The sequence below is a fragment of the Amblyomma mixtum genome, chromosome 8 (assembly GCF_055824585.1).
Source record: "Amblyomma mixtum isolate Tamu chromosome 8, ASM5582458v1, whole genome shotgun sequence".
NCBI classification, from domain to species: Eukaryota; Metazoa; Arthropoda; class Arachnida; order Ixodida; family Ixodidae; genus Amblyomma; species Amblyomma mixtum.
The window spans coordinates 63,122,796-63,147,139 of NC_143019.1; the positions used below are offsets into that span (position 1 = coordinate 63,122,796).

Genomic DNA, 24,344 nt, shown 5'->3' on the forward strand with positions numbered 1-24,344 from the left:
AAACGCCTGTTGGCGCCAGATGCTGGGTCCTGGTTGGATTAAGTGGAGGCCAGACACAGAGCAATGGGTGGATTTTAGGGAATCGCATAGTGCAACAAAATTACACAGGCTACCCAGGACCAGTAAGTAAACCTCTGCACTGAACCAACTAAGAGTTACTACAGGAGAGAGAGAGAGACTCTTTAATGAAATACAGAGAATTTAGCCGGCGTTTAAAAATCGCTGGCATGCTACTCTGCGTAGGGAGGGGAATTTGGGAGATAAAGACAGAAGGAGAGCAGTGTGGAAGAGGTAAAAAAAAACGATAAAATGCGGCCATGAAATAGGTACTACAGGAGTTAAGATTGTCCCAAATCGTATCTTGCGAAGTGCGGCATCCTTAATGCAGATAAGACTGCGGGAGAGAGTGTAAGCACACAAAGATTACTAGTTCACGCGTACGGAGCCGGAGGTATTCCTTCTTTGTCAAAAGTAGAGCGGCATCGTACAGACTGAGGAGTGCCGGTGGATCGTCTGCACAGCCTTATTGCAGTGAGCCTGAAACCGAAACAAGCATACCGCCGAAGAAGTAAGATACTGTCCTTTATGAACTGGCGCAAGGAAACCAGAAGGGAACACATGAGCTGGACGTGTAGCTGAATTTGTTCGTTCACTTATATGGGTAAAGCTTTCCCCCTGGTCTGATGCTCGGCTTTTTAGAAGTGAAATGCTTGGGAAAATGGTCTCTAACCCCCCCTTCAGTAGGCGAAAAAATACCGTGTGCCATGGCACTCTTTGGCCAAAGGTGCTCTTGCGCCATAAAAATTCGTCATCATCAACACCAGTTATATGAATAAAAATTGTTTGAAAATTTAATGAAGTCCAGAGGAGGCCGATGATGTGGTCCCTGCGTAAATGTAGCATATATGATGCAGCACTGGCTGGCGAGAGGCCCGCTGGAGCCGTGGGCCCGATTAGGGCCGGTTTCAGTTCTGGGCAGCCCCACAGTAGGTCATGCAAGTCTACTTCGACATCGCGCAGGATGACCACATCGGACACCCGGGGTGAGGAAGAAGCCTTGCAAGAAAGGAAAAGTTTCGAATAATTGCCGGAGGACAACACCGATATCGCCGAGATCCCAACGGAGCGCGACCTCCTTTGCACGGGAAGACCGCAGGGAAAGATTACCACGCAAGGAGGGATTGGAGCCGGTGCGAGGCGCTTGCTCCTTCGGAGCATGCAAGCCGGTTTGTTGTTTAAAGCAGCACAGACACAATTTCGAACGCAAACAAACGGTTTTTGTTTCATGGGCGTATACGGAGATGCCTTAAAGTAAGTTTCAGTTGCAGGCATTGAGTGGAACGTAAATTAATATCTCGAATGTTGTCCGTGGAGCCGCTCGGCATTTCCACACACATCGAGTCACGTCAATGTGCATTTGCTCTAATTTTTGCAATCTCACCGAACCCAGTGTTTATTCATAGGTACAAGTAGGGCTCGCCGGCGACGGGTCCCCAGGAATGTGGTAGTTCATGTTGGCCGGTCGACCGTAACATCAAGGTGTAGTTCTGTGCAGGCGCCGACGGTGAGCGAAACTACAGGCACAAAATGCTTGATAATTATTCACCCCATGCTTTGCTTTTTTAAGCTCATTTTAATGATTGCTATGCCCATAGACCTCTTTCAAGAAAAAATAAACGAAACGGACTACGAAAAACTTTGTCAGTAGCTCTTTAAAGCACTTTCGAGTGATAGAAAGCGACGGTCCAATAGTGGGGGAAAAAAAGAAAAGTTTTATTCTTGTTCGCCTTTGTGCCCAGTGTCTGTTCGAAGGCTAAAAAGCGCTCCCGGTTCGGCCCCGTTTCGAGCCTCGACTGCAGTGCTAATCGCGGTGAGGGTCACGAGGCATCGATGATGTTGTAGAGCGCGTTGAACAACCTGTGACGTTCGCCGCAGACGCCGAGGTAGTCGTCGAAGTTCAGGTCCACCACTGCAAGACCGTTCTGGAAGTGGCGGTTCACCACTTCTTCCTGCGAAGAAGATAATTATCACATTTTATTTATCTTTTATGACACAAAGGCAGCTTGGCGAAAGATGGTCATGTCAACGTGTTTGGGGTGCACAAAGTGGGATCAAAGACCCATTTACTACGAGCATTTCACCCCAGAAAATCCGAGGCCCGGGTCAAGGTAGGCTTAATTGTGCCTACTGAAAAACCATCCGGTAGCTGGCAACAGGGGCGTAGCCGGGGCAGGGGGGGGGGGGGGTCTTATGGGGCTTCAGCCTCCCCCACTCCCACTGAAATTTTTTCGAACTGTCACGCACCGCTGACCAAAACAACCACTGGCGACGAAAGTCATTGTGGATTTTGTCACCTACAATGTCCGAACATTGCTAACGCGTTGGATATCGTGGCAAAGCCCATACACTTGGAGTCACGTACATGACGCAAGCATCAGTTAGCATCATGATCAACATTACCATGCGAATACGAGAATTTTGACGGCATCAATAACCGATCTTGATTGACCTTGCTTATTGAAAGCCCTGCCCAAGCAGCGTTTCCCAACATACACACTCGAATATTGGTTATTTCAAGTTGATGTATCAATCGTGGCTTTCGTTTGTCGTTCTCTTTCCTTTTTAGCTAACTGCTTTTACTTTTTCTTTGAACGAAAGGAATGCCCTTCCGTAATTATGGGTGCAGAATAAATGTCGTCGTGCAGGCTGTTAAAAAATACGCACTTTCGTATTGATTTCTGCATTGCTCCTTCTAACCATATGGTGCTGTCGCGACCACAGCATGGGCCAAGTACATATCGCGACTTCTGCTATCATAGTTTTGTTCTTGCCTGGATCGTCTGTCTTTCCGTGTGTGAAGTTTACTATCTGTGATTGCGCAAGGTGTTTATTTGCCTTGTTTGACGCATTATATAGAGTGACTTTTGCTTAGATACATAGATTTAATGGAGACAATTGGTGTATTTAAATATCTTGTTGCGAGGTTTTGTGTATACATATAGTGACTGTTTCCTTTGACACTTTATTGTCCATTACCAAGTTGTATCTCCGCATTTCTAATAATCCATTTTATCTTCGCACTTCTAATGCATATTTCGCAGAACTCATCGTTTATACATGTGCTCGTTGTTGCGACGAAAATTTCGGCGCAATTACTCGCAATACATAAACAGTGATAGCTGCTGCTGCGCAGTACACTGAAACAAAGGACAGCGTTGTTGAAATTTTTCCCTGGCCGTTGCGTATGTACAAAAATGTAAAGGTTCTTGAACAACAAAGATTCATTAAAATATTTTTCCTCTACTTGCTCATTTCATGGCCTTTACGTTTTTCATATAAGCGGCATGCACTGCTTTGCTGGTTTCGGACTGATATAATTCTAGACTTCGTGTGATATTTTCGTTACTTATTAAATACGCAAAAACATGGAAGCATTGGTATCAGTTATGTCTGCCACGGTTTTAAGACATACGAATGCATTGTATTATTAAAAAAAATACCATATATCCCTTGTCTAGAGAGTGCGTAGCGTTATCTAATACACAATGGAATTGTGAATGGCAATGCAGTTATTATTCTTGCGTTTGATCCCTCGCAAATTCTATCAGGAGGCCGCGCTGCAACATGAGCCCCCCCCCCCCCCCCCCCCCCCTCCCTTCTGAACAAAATTCCTGGCTACGCCACTGGCTGCAACACTCGAATTCAAGATAGACACGTTCCAAGTAGTTCCAAGTAGACACCAGATGGTTTTTGTTGTTAATGTTTTATTGTTCCCGCTTGTTTATCTTCTCTGCCTATTACTACATGCCATTTATTTTAGCTGTTTGTTTCCTCGCAGTATGACTAAGCCGCTGTATGACTATGCTGTATTAATGTGTTCCTTTTATGTTGATCGAAACTTTGTTCAACGATGTGACCTGCACCTGCTGTTGAGTGATGTGTTTGGAAGGGGGAAGGGGGCCGACACTGAGTCAGGCATTAATTTGCCTTTATGTCTGCCTCCTAGGCACCTATTACTGCTGCCTGAATAAAATGACTTTGACTTTGACAAACCAACGGACCTCCCGCATAGTTGGGGGGGGGGGGGGGGGGGGGGGGGGGGGGGGGGTGCGGTGGAGCTGGGTCCACTAGGAGGTGCGGCCAAACACCGTGTTGATTCAGTGCTTATGGCGCGCGGCTGCTGCGGTTGAGGCCCCGAGTTCGATCCCAGCCATCTGGCGTGCACGCTAAGGGCAGCTGAAGTGGCAGAAATTAATGCGGAGCCCTTAACTGCGACGTCATTAAAAGTACACATGTGTTGCATTGGCACGTAAAAATTAATCAATCGACTAGGAGAGTTTCGGAAAGGGCATGCTGCCCCAACCATTTAAATTTCTTCCGCGTCATTTTTATCACAGTTGACTATTCACATTTTGCGGAACAAAGCAACGCCAAACCACTTCTAAAGGTTAGGCTTAAATGTAACGCTTGCTACCTATAGTAGTAATACGTAAATTTTCCTTACGACAGAACTCCCTCCAAGCGATTGTATATACGATCGCGAGCAAAAGTAAGAGACCCTCGCCGCTCGCGTTCCGAACTTTGCGCTGCCGGTCCCGAGGCCAGGAGTGCTTCGTAAGGTGGCGCCCCTATGCAGAGCGACAAGGTTCAGAACGTGAGGAGGGGGGGGGGGGGGGGGGGGGGGGGGGGGGGGGGGGGGGGGGGGGGGGGGGGGGGGTGGGAGCGGAGGATGGTATGTGATAGCGTAAATTCTCAAGTGAGAAATCTTAAATCCATACCTTCCAGTAAAGAGCTAGCGTCATAGTTCTTCTATCACGAAAAATAAAATTGCTTGCATATTCTTCTCATTAGTACCGCACAGCTTCCTCAACAGTTCACTCTGTAGGACAGCGGGACTTCTGTTGTCCCACTTGTTTCATCATCAACATCAGCACCCTGACTACGCCCACTGTAGGGCAAAGGCCTCTCCCATGTCTCGCCAATTATTAACCCTGTCCTCTGCCCGTTGCGGCCCATTTATCCCCACAATCTTCCTAATCTCACCTGCCTATCTAACTTTCTGTCGCCCCCTGCTACGCTAGCCTTCTCTAGGAATCCACTCTGTTACCTTTAACGACCACCGGTTATCTTGCCCTTGTTTTAGGTTAAGGCAAATCTACGCAGCAATTTTTGCGTTCTGAATACACGAAATAATCAAACCAGTGAGCGTATTTTTCTCTTTCGCCAATAGACCACCTTGGTGTATGTTCTGCGTGTTTTTAAAACACGAGTGTACAGTTTGACGTACCCCATGATGGCGGGAAAAATTGAATTCGAAAAATTGTTGAGCGTTTGAGAATTGCATTACTTCTGGAAGCAACTTTCAATTCTATTGCAAGTTTCATTATTCATTGACAGGACTGAGGTAAGGACGCATTCTGAGGTCGTTTTACGAAGTCGTTGGTACAAATGTGTACCGTTTTTTCTTCTACAAAACTTGTAGTCGGAATATCTTGAAAGTGATGACATTCAATTTCTAAGAGTCATTGTCAGTGCAATTTTACCATTTGTATGCATGTGAGACACGCATACAGCTCGCACCTTATAAAAGGTCAAGTTAGCTTTCTTATAAAGCACATGAGAGGCAGCATTCTGCAAGGGTACTACTCAAAGTTCCGAAGTTCGCCCCCTTATCAATGATAACTGCCGCCTTTGACGCCATGCACGACATCTATCAAGACATTCTTGCCACTGGCCTTGATATCAAGCACGGAGCTCACCAGGAGCAACGAAGCACCACAATATATCAGGAAAAACATCTTCTAAATGCCGCCCCAGGGATCGAGTGTGAATTGATAGGTATATATATTTTGTAGGCCCCAGGAGTGGTTCGAAAAAAGTGACTGCTTTAAAAGCTCGCGTCCCTCATAAATATTTTTGCAAGAAGCAAAGCTAACCCGAGGTCACGAGTTCGATCCGAACCGCAGTGATCGATGGATTTGGTGGCGAACAGTGAAAACTCCCACTTACCGATATTTATGCGCACGTTAAAAAAATCCCAGGAGGCCGAAATTATACGGTTTGGTTTGGTTTATGGGGTTTAACGTCCCAAAGCGACTAAGGCTATGAGAGACGCCGTAGTGGAGGGCTCCGGAAATTTCGACCACCTGGGGTTCTTTATCGTGCACCGACATCGCACAGTACACGGGCCTCTAGAATTTCTCCTCCAAAGAAATTCAACCGCCGCAGCCAGGATCGATCCCCCGTCTAGTCGGGAGCCGTGTGCTACAGTCCTCAATGCACGCAAAGTTGCAATCGGCTGCAGTCCAGATTTCTATGCATGCATTGTTCAGAGGCATTGCGATAGCGTTATTAAGCTCAATCAGCGGAGCTCACAATGGTGTTGAGTGCCTTGGAAGAGAACGCCAGGTAGCAGTCGTGTTTCTCGTGGTACACACGGCAAGATGTCCTCGGCCGGGGCTCCTCCACAGCTATGTCAGGCAGCTTCAGGCACACCTGCGCCATTTGCACGCCGAGGACAAAGGAGGAGCAGTAGTCGCGTTTAAACGAATTCTTCTTGTAACGAACAAGCTATCTGCCGCTGTGCCTCTTCCGAAGGAAAGAGTGCGCTTGCGCAGATTGCGTAGAGCTTTCGTAAACTTGCAATGTGCCAGCGCCCTTTGGTAGCAGAGGACGCTTTTTTGAACAGACCACCTCTCGCGTTCTCCAGCTAAAAGGTGGCACCGTTGTGGGAGCTACAGCTGGTGGTAAGAGATGAGGGTAACAGTTTTCAAGATGATCACTGCGTTTGAACAATCCGCCATTGGTACGAGCCTTGTATATCACACTTGCGCAGTCGGTTCCACATTACAGCGAAACAAAGTATAATAACCTCCAACACTTAGTTATATCAATCTGGACACGAGTTCAGCTGGCATATCAGCAACATAAGTTTGCTTCTAACCCACGTGTCCTAACTTTAAAGCTTGACAGAGTGGCAATTTTAGCCAGACGTGGTGCTCAATGCATATAAAGGGAACCAGCGAAAATAGACGCAAGACAAGAACAAAGAAGACACACACCACAACGCTGGACTTACAACTGATTTATTGCGATGAAGAATTGCTCAATTTAAAAGAATTTCCTGCCTGCGCACACACCCTACAGACAATACACTTCGCGCACCACATGGTGACATGGCTACTATAATGATAAAAACTTGCACTCTTTTTCGGTGATAATGACAGACGGCTCACTGACGCATTTCTGCTTATTCTTTCTGATCAGGAATGCCTCCAATAGCTCACGCTCATGTTTAGATTTCCCCCGCCCGATAATGCTGGCTTGAACGTGAGCGTGAGCTAATGGCGGCATTCCTGGTCAGAAAGAATAAGCAGAAATGCGTCAGTGAGCCGTCTGTCATTATCACCGAAAAAGAGTGCAAGTTTTTATCATTATAGTAGCCATGTCACCATGTGGTGCGCGAAGTGTATTGTCTGTAGGGTGTGTGCGCAGGCAGGAAATTCTTTGAAATTGAGCAATTCTTCATCGCAATAAATCAGCTGTAAGTCCAGCGTTGTGGTGTGTGCCTTCTTTGTTCTTATCTTGCGTCTATTTTCGCTGGTTCCCTTTCTATGTAATATGAACCAACTAGCCCAGCAGTTTGCACTCCTGAACTACTGTGGTGTTCAATGTTCCTGTAAGTATATACCTGCGCAAAGTGGACCTTCTGGGGACGCATGGTCACCTCCCTGGGGAAGCAGGATCGGTCGTCATGCGCAGGCGGCATCGCGTAGTGCAGTGGAGCCAGGCTCAACGACAGCAGGCTCTTGGTAGCAACCGACAGCGGCTTTCGCTTTAGCCACTCGAACCAGGGTTGCTGCGTCGGCACAAGTCGCGCATTACAAGCTGTTGCGCGTTGGACTCTCACTGTAAAAGAGAACAAGCAAGAGCGCGTGGCTCGCCACTACGGGTGAGCGAATAGTACCTCTCTGAAACCGAATCGAATAAAAATTGAATAAAGACACAACAGAATCGAATTCGAATCACATCCTTGTGCGAATATTCGTACATACCGATTATTCGTATGTACGGTAATCGGTACGTACCGATTATTCGTGCGAAAAAACAAAGCGCAATAGGCAGCACTATAAGTAATAGAGTTAAAACTGCAGCTGTCTAAATATAGGACACCGGACTCCACAAGAGTACACGCAACATGAAGTCAGGTTATTAGGGAGTTCTAGAATAGGGGAAACCTATCGATTAAGGGGGATAGGGGAATAGCGGGACTCCAGTCCACATGCGCAAAACAATAACACCGCTCGGATTAATATCCTGCGCATGCGCACCGACGCCCTGCTATTCCCCTATCCCCCTTAATCGATGGGGCCTCCCTATTATTCTCCATTAATTCTATGACCGTCATGTCATTTCATACTCAGGAGTATGGAATGAGTACAGAATGCCCCTATGACGTCATCACTGCCTTGATCAATCAGCGAATTTTATGACTAAAATGCCATATTTTTCGTTATCATGCTTCTAATAATATTGCGCAAATAATAAACAGTACTGCGATGGCAAATGTGCTGTCAAACTAATGCACTAAAATGGGCGCCATATTTTACAGCAAGCAAAAGGCAGTCGATATGCGTATTCATGAGGGATCGGATGAGCGATCGAGCTACCTTTCCACAGAATCGCTCGCTCCATCCATCGACCAGCCAGCCAACCAAAGAACGGTTCACTGACTAAATTTATCAGTAAACAAACATTACGAATAAGCACGCAACGCCGAACAGTACTCACGAAGACGTTGGCATCATAGGCGCAAGTTGCGCGGCTCATGTCTGGCATGTGCCTCCACACGATCACGTTCTTCAGCAGCCTGTTCAGGGATGAAAGGGTAGGGTTGTCATATTTGTCGCTATGCATTTCATTTAAATTTCTTCGTTGGAAAATATCGGTTCAATGGGGTTTTTTCATTGAAAACAGTTTTTTCGTTGAAAAGCGAAAGAGAGAGAGAAAAAAAAAACTTTATTCAAATTCCCTCCAACTCCTAACCTCCAAGGCTAGGAGTCGGCCAGGATCCTTTGGATCCTGGCTGGCTGCCTAGGCTGACTGACTTTTTTTTTCTTATCTGTGTCCGAGCTGAGCATCAGAGCCTCCCATGTTTCTTCATTTCTGATAGTCCCTGAATTGTTTTCTAGGTGTGGGCATATCCATATCATGTGGACCATGTTTGCCTGTCCCTTGCAAAGTTTGCATTTACCGTCGTATGGGCCGGGTGTCATTTCCTTAATATGTACGGATATGTGTATGTGCCCGTCTGTAACCGCCTTGAAATTGCTTCCTCCTTTTCGCTAAGCTTGCGATCAGCTTCCGGGTATAGCTTCTGGTTTAGTCTATAGTACTTAATCATATCCCTGCATCCTATCAGCCTATATTTGTCAGAGTTGTGTGTGTGAGAGGGGGGATGCGACTGCAAGAAATTTTTTTACACCGAAACCTATAATAAAGTTACTTTAGCTGCAAAGTGCAGGGCTGCATAGCCCGGCACTTTACCATGGAAATTGCAGCGTCAGCCAAAAGACCTTAATCACTTAGAGAATTATTATCATTTTACTAATTGGTCTAAGTTAATTTAATTGGCTGGTGGCACAGCGACGAGCATCCCCTCTCTCCGTTTAGGGGAGAGGGTGGAGAAAGACAGTGCGAGGGAAGACAGAGAGGATGAGGATGGTGGGCGTAACCTAAATAGTTGAACCAAAGTTCTAACAGCTTTTGCTGATTAATGCGCTAAGCCGGTAAGTTGAGCTCAACAGCCTTTTTTTATAAAGACTTTCGCACGTGGTCAACATTTTCTGGCTTCAACTTGCGCTCTACAGAAAACCTTTCCTACCTGTAATAAGCCTCGTACTTCCAAAAGACCTTGTCGTCGATGGCGTCCTGTGGGATCACAACGCTCACCTCAATGTCGAATGCTCCCAGGCATTCATTGAGGTTCTGAAATAACAGCAGAAAGATAAGCGCCTCGTTAAGCGCCGTAGGACGTGGACAAAGAACGAAACCCTACTGCGTACTTTCAAGCGCATCCAGGAGAAACACTGTCCGAGGAGTTGTTGGAATCCGCCAGGGGGCGTCTTCGCAGTCATCCTTAATCGATTCATAAGCAGTGATCCTACTTGGAACTTTAGAAGAGATAATCTCATATTAACTTATCATCATCAGCTTTACGCCCACTACAGGACAAAGGCCTCTCCCATATCTCGGGAAATAACCCTGTCCTGTACCAGCGGCGGCCACCATATCCCCGCAAACTTCTTAATCTTATGCGCCCTACTAACCACCTGTCAACCCTGCTACGCTATTTTTAAACTGCTACATGCCAACTTATATGGGAGAAGAGAATACCTCATGCAAATTATATGGAAGCAAGTTTCTGACCCTCCGATTGGCGGAGTGCTCACCACGATGAACTGGTGGTAGGAGCCACTGGTGCCATGCGGCGCGTGGAAGACTGCCCCTTCTCCCCCGAGTCTCCCGGCGAACTTGTGCAGGCTGCGGCAGAGGCGCACCACGGTCATGTTGGTGACGTTCGGGGAGGAGAGGACTCGGAAGCCATCCTCGATGGCCTGCGGTCCTCCGACGCCGACGAAAAGCCGCACCCATGGGTACGCCCTGCGGCGCTCGGCGATCGCCCGATACCGCTCTGCACACGGGGAATAACGCCAGCGAGTGAGCCACTAGTGCACCAGTGAGTGAGTGAGTGAGTGAGTGAGTGAGTGAGTGAGTGAGTGAGTGAGTGAGTGAGTGAGTGAGTGAGTGAGTGAGTGAGTGAGTGAGTGAGTGAGTGAGTGAGTGAGTGAGTGAGTGAGTGAGTGAGTGAGTGAGTGAGTGAGTGAGTGAGTGAGTGAGTGAGTGAGTGAGTGAGTGAGTGAGTGAGTGAGTGAGTGAGTGAGTGAGTGAGTGAGTGAGTGAGTGAGTGAGTGAGTGAGTGAGTGAGTGAGTAAGGGTGAGTAAGTAGGGAAGGTGTGTGTGTGCGCGCGCGCGTGTGTGTCAGTGGGTGGGTTAGTGAGCGAGTGAGTGAGTTAAGGGGGGACTGAATGAACGACGCAGTCATTCATACGATTGTCTAAATGTCGGGATGTCGGTCGGCGTCAGTTCGCCAGGTAGCCACTGCACCAGCCTGTCGGTGAGCGAATCAGTGAGCCAGTCAGCCAGTAGTATACCAATGAATGGACGCATCTTTTACTGAGTCAGTGAGCCAGTCAGTAAGTCACACATTGCCCAGCGCATAAAATTATGGCAATTGTTTTTCTTCACCTTACTGTTTGCTCAAGTCCACAGACAACAAGCGAGCAAACGAGAGAAACAGGAAATAAAACGACTCACCTTCGTCAGTCGCCAGGACAGCGACGCTATCTCCCTCTGGCGAGAGATCAAGGCAGCAAAAGACGACTGCGGAGCAGAGTTCCAGAGGCAAGCTGCTCACTGTGTAGGCGAAGTCCTTGGAGTCAAAAAAGCACCAGATTGGCTTCCTAGGAACGTCTGCGGCAGAACGGCATACATGCTGTCGGCAAGAGATTGTGGACAGGGCTTGCGAAAGCAGCTTGGTTTCGATCACGGAAAACGCTCGTAATGGCGAACGAAAACATCACCGCCGCTTTTGTGTCTGATCGTGTCGTCATACAAACTAATCCCAACAATTAATGAAGCTTCGATACCGATACGTTGGCTACGGGGAGTACCGTACAAGTAGCGACATTATGAAAGGGAACACGAGAGCGCTTGGCCTTCGCGCCTCGCCAAGCTCTGCCGCCGATGCGCAGCAAGCACGGGAGACTGCTCATTCCACGCATGCGCCTGATGCTGCTTATTCTGACCGGCTCTCGGTTCGGCACGGAGGCCAAGCGCTCTCGTGTTCCTTTTCATATTGCCGGCTCAAATTCTTGATCGCAACCCCTGTTTAATCCGCTTTGTCTATCCAAAACGCCGCTGAAAGGTTTCGCCGCTTGCCATAGATTTGTAGAAAGGCACACAGCGCAATGCGTAAGTTGAGAAGGAATCTAAGAAAAAAATGGTTACGCCGAAAAAGCTCTGATGTACTCATCATAAAACCCAGTATCATTTTTTTTGAGCCGCTAAAGTTTACGAAATCAGTCTGTCGCGGCTTCAGAACATGGATAACATTGTCCATTTTCTGTAGCTGTCCAAAACTGTGAAAAATCTCCTTGAAGATCTTGTACCAACTAGAAGGACCAGAAACTAGTAAAACCGATTTTATCCAACAAATTCCTTAATCTTTCTACCCCAAAAGTAGCGAAAATGACAGATTTACAGTTGTTCAACGCTGGCTGGACGTCGCATATTCGCGCCCTCTTCTTCATGAATGCTAGATACCATGAAGCTAGATACCATTCAAAGCGTAAGCTTCGGAACTTTCTGGTTCTTGTTCGGCCTCAGCTTCTGCTTCATGTTCGCCCGAGTTTGGCGAGACCAAAAGGTAAGAATACTGAATGACTGCAGACGTATGCTTACGTGCAGCCCAGGTCACGTTGGCGGCGTCTGAGGTGGAGGACTCATCGCTGGAAGCGGTGATGGCGGATGAGCGAGGCGCGTCGAACGACCAGGGTCGAGCAGCGTGCCTGGTTAGTGAAAGAGACACGGCGCGAAAAGTGTGAGCACGCTTATGTCATCTTAAGAGTGGCATTAGATTTGACATTTGTCGCAGTTTCTGTTCTAACATCTGCGTGTGTACGCGCTAGTTTCTATGCATTTCTCGGTCGATCAACCGCCATATTCGGACGGCTAGCTTCAGTAGCAGGTATCCGCTATGCTGTGACGGGCCGACATTTGCATATAATATCACATTTATTTTCTATTTCAATTCTACACCTATGTTGCTGTCTAGAAACTACCCTAGGTTGCTCGAAGCCCAGTGGGCTGGTTGTGATGAGTTCACAAGGCGATAAATCTCTATCGACCAATTATTAATTTAATTGCCATCTTTCATGGTGGGAAGATTGCTCACAATCCTGTCACCAGAATGCCACCTGCCATAGTTAGCAAGCTGTGGTGTCTTCACAATGCCACGTGTCCTATCTCGACCAATCAGCTAATTTCAGTGGGCACGGCGAGGCGGCGGGGATCATGTCGCTAACGCAAAGATCCCTGCTTACTGTGTAGTTTAGTAGTGTTCGTTCGTACAGAAGTGACGAAAGGTGTCTTGTCGTTATGCCGAGCCCATATATGGTTTTGGCCATTGCTTTTGAGTGTTTCTGTACATCGATGCTATATTCCCCGCCGCGGTGGCTCAGTGGTTACGGCGCTCGGCTGCTGGCCCGAAAGACGCGGGTTCCATCCCGGCCGAGGCGGCTGAATTTCGATGGAGGCGAAATTCTAGAGGCCCGTGTACTGTGCGATGTCAGTGCACGTTAAAGAACCCCAGGTGGTCGAAATTTCCGGAGCCCTTCACTACGGCGTCCCTCATAGCCTGAGTCGCTTTGGGACGTTAAACCCCAATAAACCAAACCAAACCACATCGATGGTATTGCTTTGCGGAGACGTTGAGCAAAACCCTGGTCCAGGAACTTGTTAAAGGCCAGCAAGCTATACGCAGTGACTTAGTCATTGTTATCAGTAGGCTAGAACAGACAGAAAAAAACTCTTGCGAACTTTTGCCTGCGCGTGAATGAACTTGGGGAAAACGTGAAAATAACAGCCGCAAAGACGAAGGAAATATAGGGCGTACATGAAATCTTAGCAGAAGTCCAAGAATCATTGAAATCACAGAGTGCAAGGTTGCTTTATCAACGGGATAAAAGTCGCAGGAGCAATTTGATTGTGTTTGACATTAATAAAGAAGAAAACGGAACTGAAGAAATATTGCGCTGAAAGGTGATTGAATAAGTTTTCTACAATAAACTTGGACTTACGTGTACTTCTGTTGCCCGCATTCACAGGTTAGGTCCGAGGTTCGAATTCACCTGTTATCTCATAGTTCCAGGATTACTTTTAAAAACAGCAGGTTTGGAGCAGTATCGGAAAGCTAAAAGGGACCGGAGTGTATATCCAAAACGATAATTCTGCGGAGACAGTTAAAAGGCGTAAATTACTTTGGCTGAGTGAAAAAAATGATGGTGATAGCGGCAAGAAGGTTTCCCTTTTGCATGACAAACTGCTAATTGATAACACCTACTACGTGTGGGACGATGCATCGAATACACGTGTTCCAGCGCCCATCAGAGGAGGCGAGGCTTCTGAAAGATAGCGGTTGCAGGCCCAATCACATGACGTACGCGTGTTGTCCCTTAACGCCAGAAGTATTAAGAACAAAACTATTACTTGAACTTGAACTTTGAACTATTACTACTTTCTTACGACCCACACGTTCGTGTTCTTTCAGAAACATGGTTGCATGATAAAATAAGTAATAAGGAGATTATTCCCCCTGCTATCACATCTTTAGAAGGGATCGTGGTTCAAGGGGTGGGGGTGTCGCAGGAATTGTGAAGTCATTCTTGCGGGTCACTGTCCTCAACTAAATTCCTGATCCTGAAAGCCTCGTTTTAAATGTGTCGTGTTGGGGTTTGACCTTTTTATTATGTGCAGTTTACCGCGCTCCTGACACTAAAATCGCATTTTTCGAGAGCTTATATAATCAACTGCTAGCCAAGCGTGAAAATAATGTGATTATGACGGGGGATTTCATTTTACCAGTCTTGGACTGGGAGAGTTTAACTTACGGGACCTGTGTTTCAAGTGATGTAATTATAGACATTATGTTAGCCCTAAACCTTAACCAAAATATGTGTGACTGTACCCATAAAAATGCTCTCTTGGATTTGTTTTTTGTCAGTGATTTGTACTGTAATGGTTAATTGTGAGTTGAACCTGGTATTTCTGGTCACCATTTGCTTTTTTCTTCTCCTACTGATCACGTTAAGAGTACCCGAAATTTGTCTGTTGCCTATGTCCATGATTTTGATCGCTCTGACGACACTTCTATTATTGATTATTTGGATGATGAGTTGATATGTACCAACGAAGGTGACACATACAGCTTATGCGAGCGCCTCGAGAAGAGCGTTTTATTTTCTACCGAAAATTTTGTACCTCGGCGAACACTCATCTTCTCAGTATTTGCAAAAATTTAAATATTAATTAACACAAGCACTGTCTACATCAAAATCCCATTACTTTAAGGTCACCCTTCTTCATTCATAAAAACAGATCCGAGCGAATTTTGGCGATACCTTGATCAACAAAAGGAAGCCTTCAAAGAAATTAGAAGTGAGGATGGAAGCCTCGTCACTGATGTGAAGGAAATGGCTCAACTCTGTAACAGGTACTTTCAAAGTGTTTTCGGGAGCCTTTCAGATATGGTTGTTGATGCACCCAAACAATCCATTGATCCTAACGAAGTTTCTGTTATTTTTACAGAAGGGGTTCTCTTTTTGCTGCGAAAAATAAATATTCGGTAGGTCCATGGTCTGGACGACATTCCAAATGCCTTTTTAAAGCGTTACGCGCTCCAGATCTAGGAGCATCTAAATCTTTCACCTTATCTTTATAAACCAGTGAGTTGCCAGAAAATTGGAAGGCTCGTGTTGTGCCGGTCCATAAAAAAGGGGACAAGTTACTCGTGACTAACTACCGACAGGTATCAATTATCTCTATATCCTTTAAGCTTCTAGAGCACATAGTGGCCTGCTTTATAATTGACTTTTTGAATGAAAGAAATATTTTTTCACCTTTTAAGGAAGGGTATGTCGACCATCACTTAACTATAGTTACGACTATTGATGATTTTCTTAGAGCGCTGGATAACTCGGGACAGATCGATGTTCTTTTTTTGGATATGGCGCAAGCTTTCGATAAGGTGCCACATACAAAGCTCATTTATAAATTGTAGTTACTTGTTATTCCGTTGTATCTTATTGAATGAGTCAGAGCGTAGTTAAGCGGCAGAACTCACTGTGTTGATGTGAATTGTACTCTTTCTGAATCGCTTCCTGTTACTTCCGGTGTTCCTCAGGGCAGTGTGTTAGGGCCTTTGCTGTTTTTAATATATATATAAATGATTTAATAAATACCATTCCTCCGTATGGGTCAATAAGATTGTTCGCAAATGACTGCGTTGTATATAAAGAAATAGCATCATTTAGAGATGAACAATTGCTTCAAGAATCTTTGCTCAAAATATGTCACTGGTGTGAAGAATGGAACATGGATTTAAGCATTGATAAGAGTGTACTTCTCGGAGCTATGAGAAAAAAAATGCTAGTAATTACCAATATTGCCTTCACCACAGTCACATTAGAGAGGTCTCACAATATAAATATCTAGGAATTACTCATAACAAGAGATTAACTTGGGGAACTCATATTTCTGGGATCTATTCAGCCACTTTCTCTAAGCTTCGTTTATTGAGACGTAAATTAAAGCATACTCCTAGCAATATTAAGCTTTTGGCTTACAAAACCTTTATCAGGTCCAAAGTTGAATATCCTCGTGAAATACGGGACCCGCACACCAAGAAAGATATCTATCAACTAGAGCTGATCCAGAAGAAGGCAGTACGTTTCATTTTTCATAAATATAGGTCTGACTCCCTAACAGAGCTCATAAAAAACAATAACATTCCGTTGCTTCGTACGTGCAGAAAACTTAACCATATTTCTTTCCTTCATAAAATTATCGCAGGTAAACTTAGCATTTCTTTCCCTTCATTCCTCAGGCACTCCACTGCTCGAAGGACCCGCCACGGAAGGGAGCACTCCTTACAGCCTCTTTTTGCTAAAACAAACTCATTTAAGCACAGTTTCTTCCCTCAAACAATAGCAGAGTGGAACGCACTCCCTGAATCGATTTTTAATACTCCTAACGTGGAACAGGCGCTAAAAACTTTCTTGCTTCTCTAAAAAGGAAGTGGCTCTCCTACATTCAATTTTCAGCATGTATTTCTTTTTGTCTTTGCTATGTTCATCTTTTAAGTTTCATTTTTACTATGTGTCACGTGAGATGTTTTCACGTGGTGTTGCGACTTGTGTTTTTTCATGCCCCTCGTGCTTGGGCCAATGCTGGCCTGCAGTATTTTGAAATAAATAAAATAAATCAATTTCGTGACATTGGACGGCGGATTATGCTCCTGACGGAAACTATAATGCGGTAGCATTGATTATCAAAGGAGCCCAAACACGCTTGTTGTTCAACATTTTTACATTTAGCCTGCTCCCGAATTGTGTACTAACAATCCGTGCCGCCGACTGCCAAGCTGCGAAGCTTTAGATCGAAGAATTCTATTTGACAGGTTTCAATTAGAAAAAGGATGATGCCACACGTCGCTTATCTGGGAATCCACCCCTGGACAGAAGGAAGCCAGCGCAAGAGCACCAGGTTAGTGCTTACGTGGAAGCAAGTGCAGTCTCTTTCAGTTGTTGTCAGAGGCCCTCTGCAGGCAAAGTTAGTAAAAAACCTCTGCCTCTCCCGTAACCCAGAGTAGAGTAAGCATGAAATGTTTACGGGCATAACACATTGGTTGTAGATGGTACTACTGAAAATCTTGAAATGGGTCTAGTGTTCAACACACCACACCACACTCTTCTTGTTGCGTCGAAGCGATCGCCTGCAATAGTGCGGGCTTAGGTAGGCAGCCGCGAACTGTGGCGGCCTTGTCGCTTTCGGGAGCGGCCGCATAATCATGGTGTTGTCGGCAGGGGAGAGCAGTCTTCTGCTGTGGCGTATCACTCGCAAAACGATCGCTTTCTGCAAGACGCTTCCTACCTCTCCTTTCATCAGGCTTCATTGCTCGGCTTAAGCAGCTGTGACGGTGGCGGCATTGAAATGCAGGACGATGCAGTAGCGTACGCGGACACGACGAGACGCAGGCCTGACAAGAACGTATATGCAGCGCGTTCGAATACTCCGCGAGCGTGTATACATCTGCCTGCCAAAGGGGGAAACGTTATGAGCTGGAGGCCCAGCGGCCGGTCTTTTACATGCCTGAGGGTGGGACCGCGGCGCCATCCTTGGGGACGGCGCGGAAGCAGTTTTTCCGTCCAAAGCCCTTCTCGCCCTGGAGCTCCCCTCTTGCTCTAAGCGGCCCTCTCTCTTAGAGAGTCTCGTTAAATCTCGTACGGTGCCCGGATGCTCTCGTTTCAGTGCCCGGATGTTGGCTCTCGGTCTGGGCGTGACGTCACCACACTGCCGAAAATGGGAGTTAAAAGCATTTCATGCTTAAAAACGCGACTTTGTTCAAAACAGTGGTGCGGGCATTACCTGACTCGCGGAAACGGCCGCCCTGGGAGGATGGTTTCCACCTGGGCGGCGCTTGTGCTAGCTGCGCTCAGCTCTGTTGTGTTGCCGGCGGTGCTCGATGTGCGGGCATCTGTCAAACAAAACGAATAAAAAAGAACGCAAAAAAAAAACTGGAGAGCTGCGGTATTGCTATTTCTATCTCCGCCACCTTCCTTTCCTGGGTATGAGCCGGGAAAGTGGGAGAATGCAACGAGCTTAAAATATCCTTTCAATGAATGCGGCGGCTGAATTTCGATGAAGGCGAAATGCTGGAGGCCCGTGTACTGTGCGATGTCAGTGCAGGTTAAAGAACCCCAGGTGGTCGAAATTTCCGGAGCCCTTCACTACGGCGTCCCTCATAGCCTGAGTCGCTTTGGAGCGTTAAACGCCAATAAACCAACTAACCTTTCAATGCAAGCGTTCATCCTAGGGCTCGCACTCGATTTCGCGGCACCACTTTTGAGTCTGCATTGAGTGCACATGTGGATAAGAGCATATACTGCCCGTGTCTGCCTGACCATGACACTAGTACATGACCAGCTCGGTAGGAGGGCAGGGTACCCATGTTACTTCGGTATGCTTGGAAGAAATGCCAATGAAAAAATATGACCAAGTCGTACCAAATATACGACAAAATATTTTGTAGTCCTATGGTGACGACAGGTTTTCCTGTAGTACTTCAGTACATTTTTGTAGTTCAGCAGTACTTGTTTGTAGCGTTTCTTCTCTTGTTGTTACCAAGGCTTGAAAAGAAATGAGCTGGTATCGCATTGCTCTGTTGCCTGAATGCATGGAGTGGTGACAAGGATAGAGCGAGACAATCCCGCGACAACTCGCAGTTCTGTACTACTCAAAATTTCTGCTTAAAAATTTCTTGTTGACGCCAGAAACTTTTTTTGTTGTGTTTGTTATGTTAATAGGGAAGGGAAGATGAAATAGAGCAAGTATAGTAGTAGACGACGGTGATGGTGAAGAAGCTGGCGTCATTAGAATACGGGAGCTTCTGTTGACGGGTGGCGGAAATGCAACAATGCAATGCGTCAAGTGTTTCGCTTGCATGTTTGCAATTTGTTTTCATCACCTCATGCGGCCGTCTCGCGATTCATCAGGACAGACGAACAAAGAGGCTTCGATTACGAAGGTTCATCATCATGTCCACTGCACCACAAAAGGACTCTCCCACAATCTCTCCCGTTAACGTTATAGGAAAGTTATCGCATTCTAAAGCCACGCTGAGATGGCATGCGATTTTAAAAAACGAAAGCCTCTAACTCTGAGCGCGGAGGCAGCAGCAGAGCGGGCCTTCCAGTCTGCTTTAAAGTGTCTCCACGAAAGCATAAATGTTATTCAATTTTCTGCACGAAAAAGAACAAGCATTAAAAGTGCACAGCATATCTCTGTCACGAAGATTCAACAGTGCCAAGCATTGAGTCGTGAAATGTTTGGTTTATTGGGGTTTAGCGTCCCAAAGCAACTCAGGCTATGAGGGCTCCGGAAATTTCGACCACCTGTAGTACTTCAAAGCACGAGATGGCACTACCCTGTGGGTACCTCTAAAATCCCCCTATACTGAGGAAGTAGCAACATTTCCTCTTTCCTGCCGGGTAATCGCCTCGACTGTTCTTACCCATCAAGCCCGCCACGATGGCTCAGTGGTTACGGCGCTCGGCTGCTGACCGGAAGGACGCGTGTTCGATCCCGGCCGCGGAGGTCAAATTTCGATGGAGGCGAAATTCTAGAGGCCTGTGTACTGTGCGATGTCTGTGCACGTTAAAGAACCCCAGGTGGTCGAAATTTCCGGAGCCCTCCACTACGGTGCCCCTCGTAGCCTGAGCCGCTTTAGCACGTAAAACCTCTTAAACCTGCTCTTAAACCTGTTCTTGCCCATCATTGCGTGCGGGCGCTCCCGGCAAGGGTTCAAACTTGCCGGCGGATCCGAAGAAATTTGAGGGGACACTTAAGCTCCGCTTTAAGAGTATGACGCGATCGAGTCAATGGGCTTATGCCCATATATGCATATGGTCATTCTCTACTTTACATTCATAGATCCCTGGGAGTCATCATACCCCTTCCTGGCGCAGTGGTGAAGCGATTACCTTATACCACTTGGCATGCGTTAGCATTACATTTCACATTTGTCGCAGCTTCTGTTGAAACTTGCGCGTGTGTTTGCGTCAGTTACTTTGAATTTGTCAGTCCATCAACCGTCATATTCGGGCAGCTAGCTGCTGTAGCAGGCACCCGCCTCCTGTAGCGGGGCTGACGTGTACATATATCCGACTTCTTTTTTTTCAAATTTTTTATTTCTATCATCTATTTTGGTTGCTCACAACCCGTTGGGCCGGTTGTCATGACCACATAGGGTTTGTGACCCCTATCAACCATTCATTATTTGGATTGCCACCTGGCATGATGGGCAGGTCACTCATAATCCTGCGGCAAGGTTGTCACTTGCCACGGTGGGCAAGTTGTAATTATGTCAGAAAGTTACGTTGCCTCTCTAGACCAAAGAGCGAATTTCGTCTCGGATATCGGCGGAATTTGGATGTGACAATCGTTCTTATTTTTGTGTCGCCATTAGACGCATTTTGTGACGTAAACCACTACTCCACTCAGTGGCTAATCATGCGTGCAATAGCTCGCGCGTTCTGATACGGCGTGACCTTACATGTCTCACGCATGAGCTGAAGTTCCGACCATTTTCAGACGCAAAATAAAAACCACTACTTAACGTGCGACTCATACCGCGAGCGCAATGGCCAACCATACATTTGGGATAGGGAGAAAATGGATAAAGGAAGTATAAAAAAGGGGAGAATGGAGACAGCATAAAACAATGGCGCTGTAGATAGACCTTAGGTAAATCCGCGACTCTCGCATCGCGCTAAGGGAGCGCAGTTTCAGTTCCCATGGGCACGTCCTCTCTTCGCAATTTTCAGTGAAAGAAAGCCGCGAACAAGCGCGGACCTGGTATGGCGCTGAAGAAGGCGACTCCGATGATGCCGAGGAAGCCGATCGGGATGAGGCACAACGACAGCCGGTACTTGCCGAAGACGAGCGGTCGTGGCGCTGCATTCCCGCCTTCTTCGTACCGGTGCCTCAGGTGGGGTGGTACGACACTGGAATATATATCCGCGAGCCAAGCTGTGAAATATCGAGCGGTTTATTCTGCTGGCAAGTGAACTAGCTATCACATGTACTCAACATGACCGAAATTCGCAAATTGCCAGCGGGGTAGTACTTAGTACAGAAATAGAGGGAAATATTACGCGGTAAGAAATATATTGCTATCTATAGGTTCGGAAACAATTTCCATGTATATGACGTCGCGTAAAACTATTTTATTGAGATTGCCGCATGTATACAATTGAAGTCAGTAGACTTATTTGTATTCATTTTGGGATCCCCGACTAGACTCTGGCTAAGGATCCTTGAGTGTCTTTATGTAATTACATGTGTACTTTGAAAGAAAGAAAGAAAGAAGGAAGGAAGGAAGGAAAAAAGGAAGGAAGGAAGGAAAAAGGAAGGAAGGAAGAAAAGAAGGAAGGAAAGGAAAAAAGGAAGGAAGGAAGAAAAGAAGGAAGGAAAGGAATAAAAAAAGAAAGAACGAAAGGAACGAAGGAAGGAAGGAAGGAAGGAAGGAAGGAAGGAAGGAAGGAAGGAAGAAAAGAAGGAAGGAAAGGAATAAAAAAAGAAAGAACGAAAGGAAGGAAGGAAGGAAGGAAGGAAGGAAGGAAGGAAGGAAGGAAGGAAGGAAGGAAGGAAGGAAGGAAGGAAGGAAGGAAGGAAGGAAGGAAGGAAGGAAGGAAGGAAGGAAGGAAGGAAGGAAGGAAGGAAGGAAGGAAGGAAGGAAGGAAGGAAGGAAGTGGCCAGCAACTTTAGTCACGAGTTATGGCAGCGTTGGTAGTCGAGAGACTGTTTCCATACTGAGCTGGTTCTGCGCATCCTTCATTTCTGGATGCCGAAATGCATACTAGTATGCTGTAACGTGACTTGTGAATTATGTTTTATTGATTCTTTTGTTTATTGATTGGCTAACTTATCTAACCTAACTTTTTTTTGCTTAAACAACGCCGCTGATGGTTTTCTAGTGCATGCACACGCTAATGTTTGGCTTTCGCAAATCGTGGCACAGCTCCTGATCCGATGCTGCGATAAGCTTTATCTTAATATAGCGTATCGTATCTCCCTTTGTTGAAAAACTGAAGAAGAAAGACAAGAAATTAAAATATTACAATTACAGCACCTCTCTTAAAAAGGTTAACGCAGCGTAAAGAAGCTGCAGCTTGGAAGTGGACACTGTCGTTGTACTATGGTGTTCGCTGACACGATAATGACTTCAATAGGGAAAATAAACTCTTCAGTTATACACGTAGAATGTAAAATGTTTGTGAAAAAAAGATAAGCCTCGTTGTGGCAGCGAAACCATCGCTAGCTTGCGTAAAATGCGCCCGAGCTGAAGAGAAATGCGAAAGAATATTGTAAAAATTCTACAAAATATCGAGCTGTACTCTTAGCTTCATAGGCACACAAAGCCGCATTCAAGCTTGAGCAAAGATATGGCGCAAGAGCCCTTGCATGGAGGATAGGGTTACTTACACGAGGCGACCAATGCTTCGGGGGTCTGCGTAAAGATTACGTATGACCAAAAAAGAGAGAGGACTGGTTACGCGTGCAAAAAGAAATTGTACAAAAGAAGTGCATCGTCTTTAGAGCCGTCACGTAGGCGTGATGATGGGCTAACAAACTCCTAAAGCAATACCGCTTAGCCAGTTTCAGTCAGTACAGACAGCTTGTCTCAAAAATACTTGGAGAACTGCGCTCGCAAGAATCTCAGGGTCTCACCTCACCTAATTGGGATACCACATATCTAGTGGGCAAAGTAAATAAGTATGCCGTGCCTTTAATTTTGAGTCTAAAGAGCTGGAGAAAAGTTGTAAGCAGATATACTGCTTTGAAATTCAAGATTCTGAATTCACACGGCAATCGAACTGGCATCTTCCATGTCATGAGGACGGTGCCATGCTACTGTAGTGCAGCCCTCTCCTACTTTTGTTTTTGTTGCGTATAGAGGTCAACAACAAACGCGTACAAAGTAAAAAAAAAACTCACAGGATGAATAGCACTATGTAAGGCTATATTAAGCGGCAGGTGTTTCCGCTTAATTAATATGATGATGATTATGATGTTTCCGCGGGTGAATGTAATGTCATTTGCTGGTTATTATTTGTATTGTTCTCTGAAAAACTGCTCATGACGTCACTATGCTGCCACTCGCGACTTCATTACGTTCGGGCCACTCAGCGTGGCGCGTCCCCATACGCGTTGCAGTGACGTCATCCGTGACGCCACTGCATGCGGAGCAGACACAAAGGTTAGCCAATGAGAGCGGGTAAGGAAGAGTTGTAAGAAAGAGCTCTACATGTCCAAACCGACTCATTTCGGTTGCACCGACACTGAGAAAGCGGGGTCGGTTCCGGCCATGTCCTCATATAGAACCATTTCTCCCCTCGCCTGTCCAGGCGCTCAGCTCCGTGAAAGATCTGGCTTGCTCGGCAATCGCTTCCATTAAGGAAGACTGGATTTGAGCTGCTCAGTGAATAGCCAACGCCATGTGAGGTCGAAATCGCACAGCACAGAGCCGCACCCCGCGATAAGCTTAGTTCCGTCTTCGGATCTCATGAGCATACTGCTAACAGCAAGTTAGCGAGCTAAAGACTTAGAAGCGTTTACCAGCGTCTCCCGGGGCTGGTTCTTCGGCGAAGCGTATCCTCCTTTCGCGCTTGCTGGCGGCTTGATCCAGCCGCTGCTCTTCGTCGGCCATTTTCTTCTTCTGCCTTCTCTTCGTCCCCTATCCGAACAGGCTCACCAACATTGAATAGGTTGGGGCAACCGAAAAGGAAATAAAAATAATAGGCCCCTGCCTGCACCGTTTACACACAACAGGCTTAACCCAATTGAAAAATAAAAGAGGAGGCCCGTAGGCAAGATGTAATTTGACCACCCGTGGGTGGAAAAATAAAATATTAGGGAAAATGCTACATTAGCGACCCACAGCCGAG

The 24,344-nt window shown here is 46.3% G+C and overlaps 1 protein-coding gene across 1 annotated transcript; it reads right to left on the reverse strand.

Annotated features, from left to right (window-relative positions):
• Window positions 1-1,857: 1,857 nt before the first annotated feature.
• On the reverse strand, window positions 1,858-24,106 carry LOC149332741 (uncharacterized). The gene is made up of 12 exons (XM_089555859.1): window positions 24,016-24,106; window positions 22,882-22,906; window positions 21,250-21,401; window positions 18,265-18,373; window positions 12,523-12,629; window positions 11,377-11,532; window positions 10,452-10,693; window positions 9,884-9,987; window positions 8,791-8,869; window positions 7,691-7,858; window positions 6,376-6,495; window positions 1,858-2,009 (listed from the first exon to the last, which is right to left on the reverse strand). The coding sequence occupies exons 1-12, from the start codon at window positions 24,104-24,106 to the stop codon at window positions 1,878-1,880; spliced, it is 1,485 nt and encodes a 494-aa protein (XP_089411985.1). The 3' UTR covers window positions 1,858-1,877.
• Window positions 24,107-24,344: the final 238 nt, after the last annotated feature.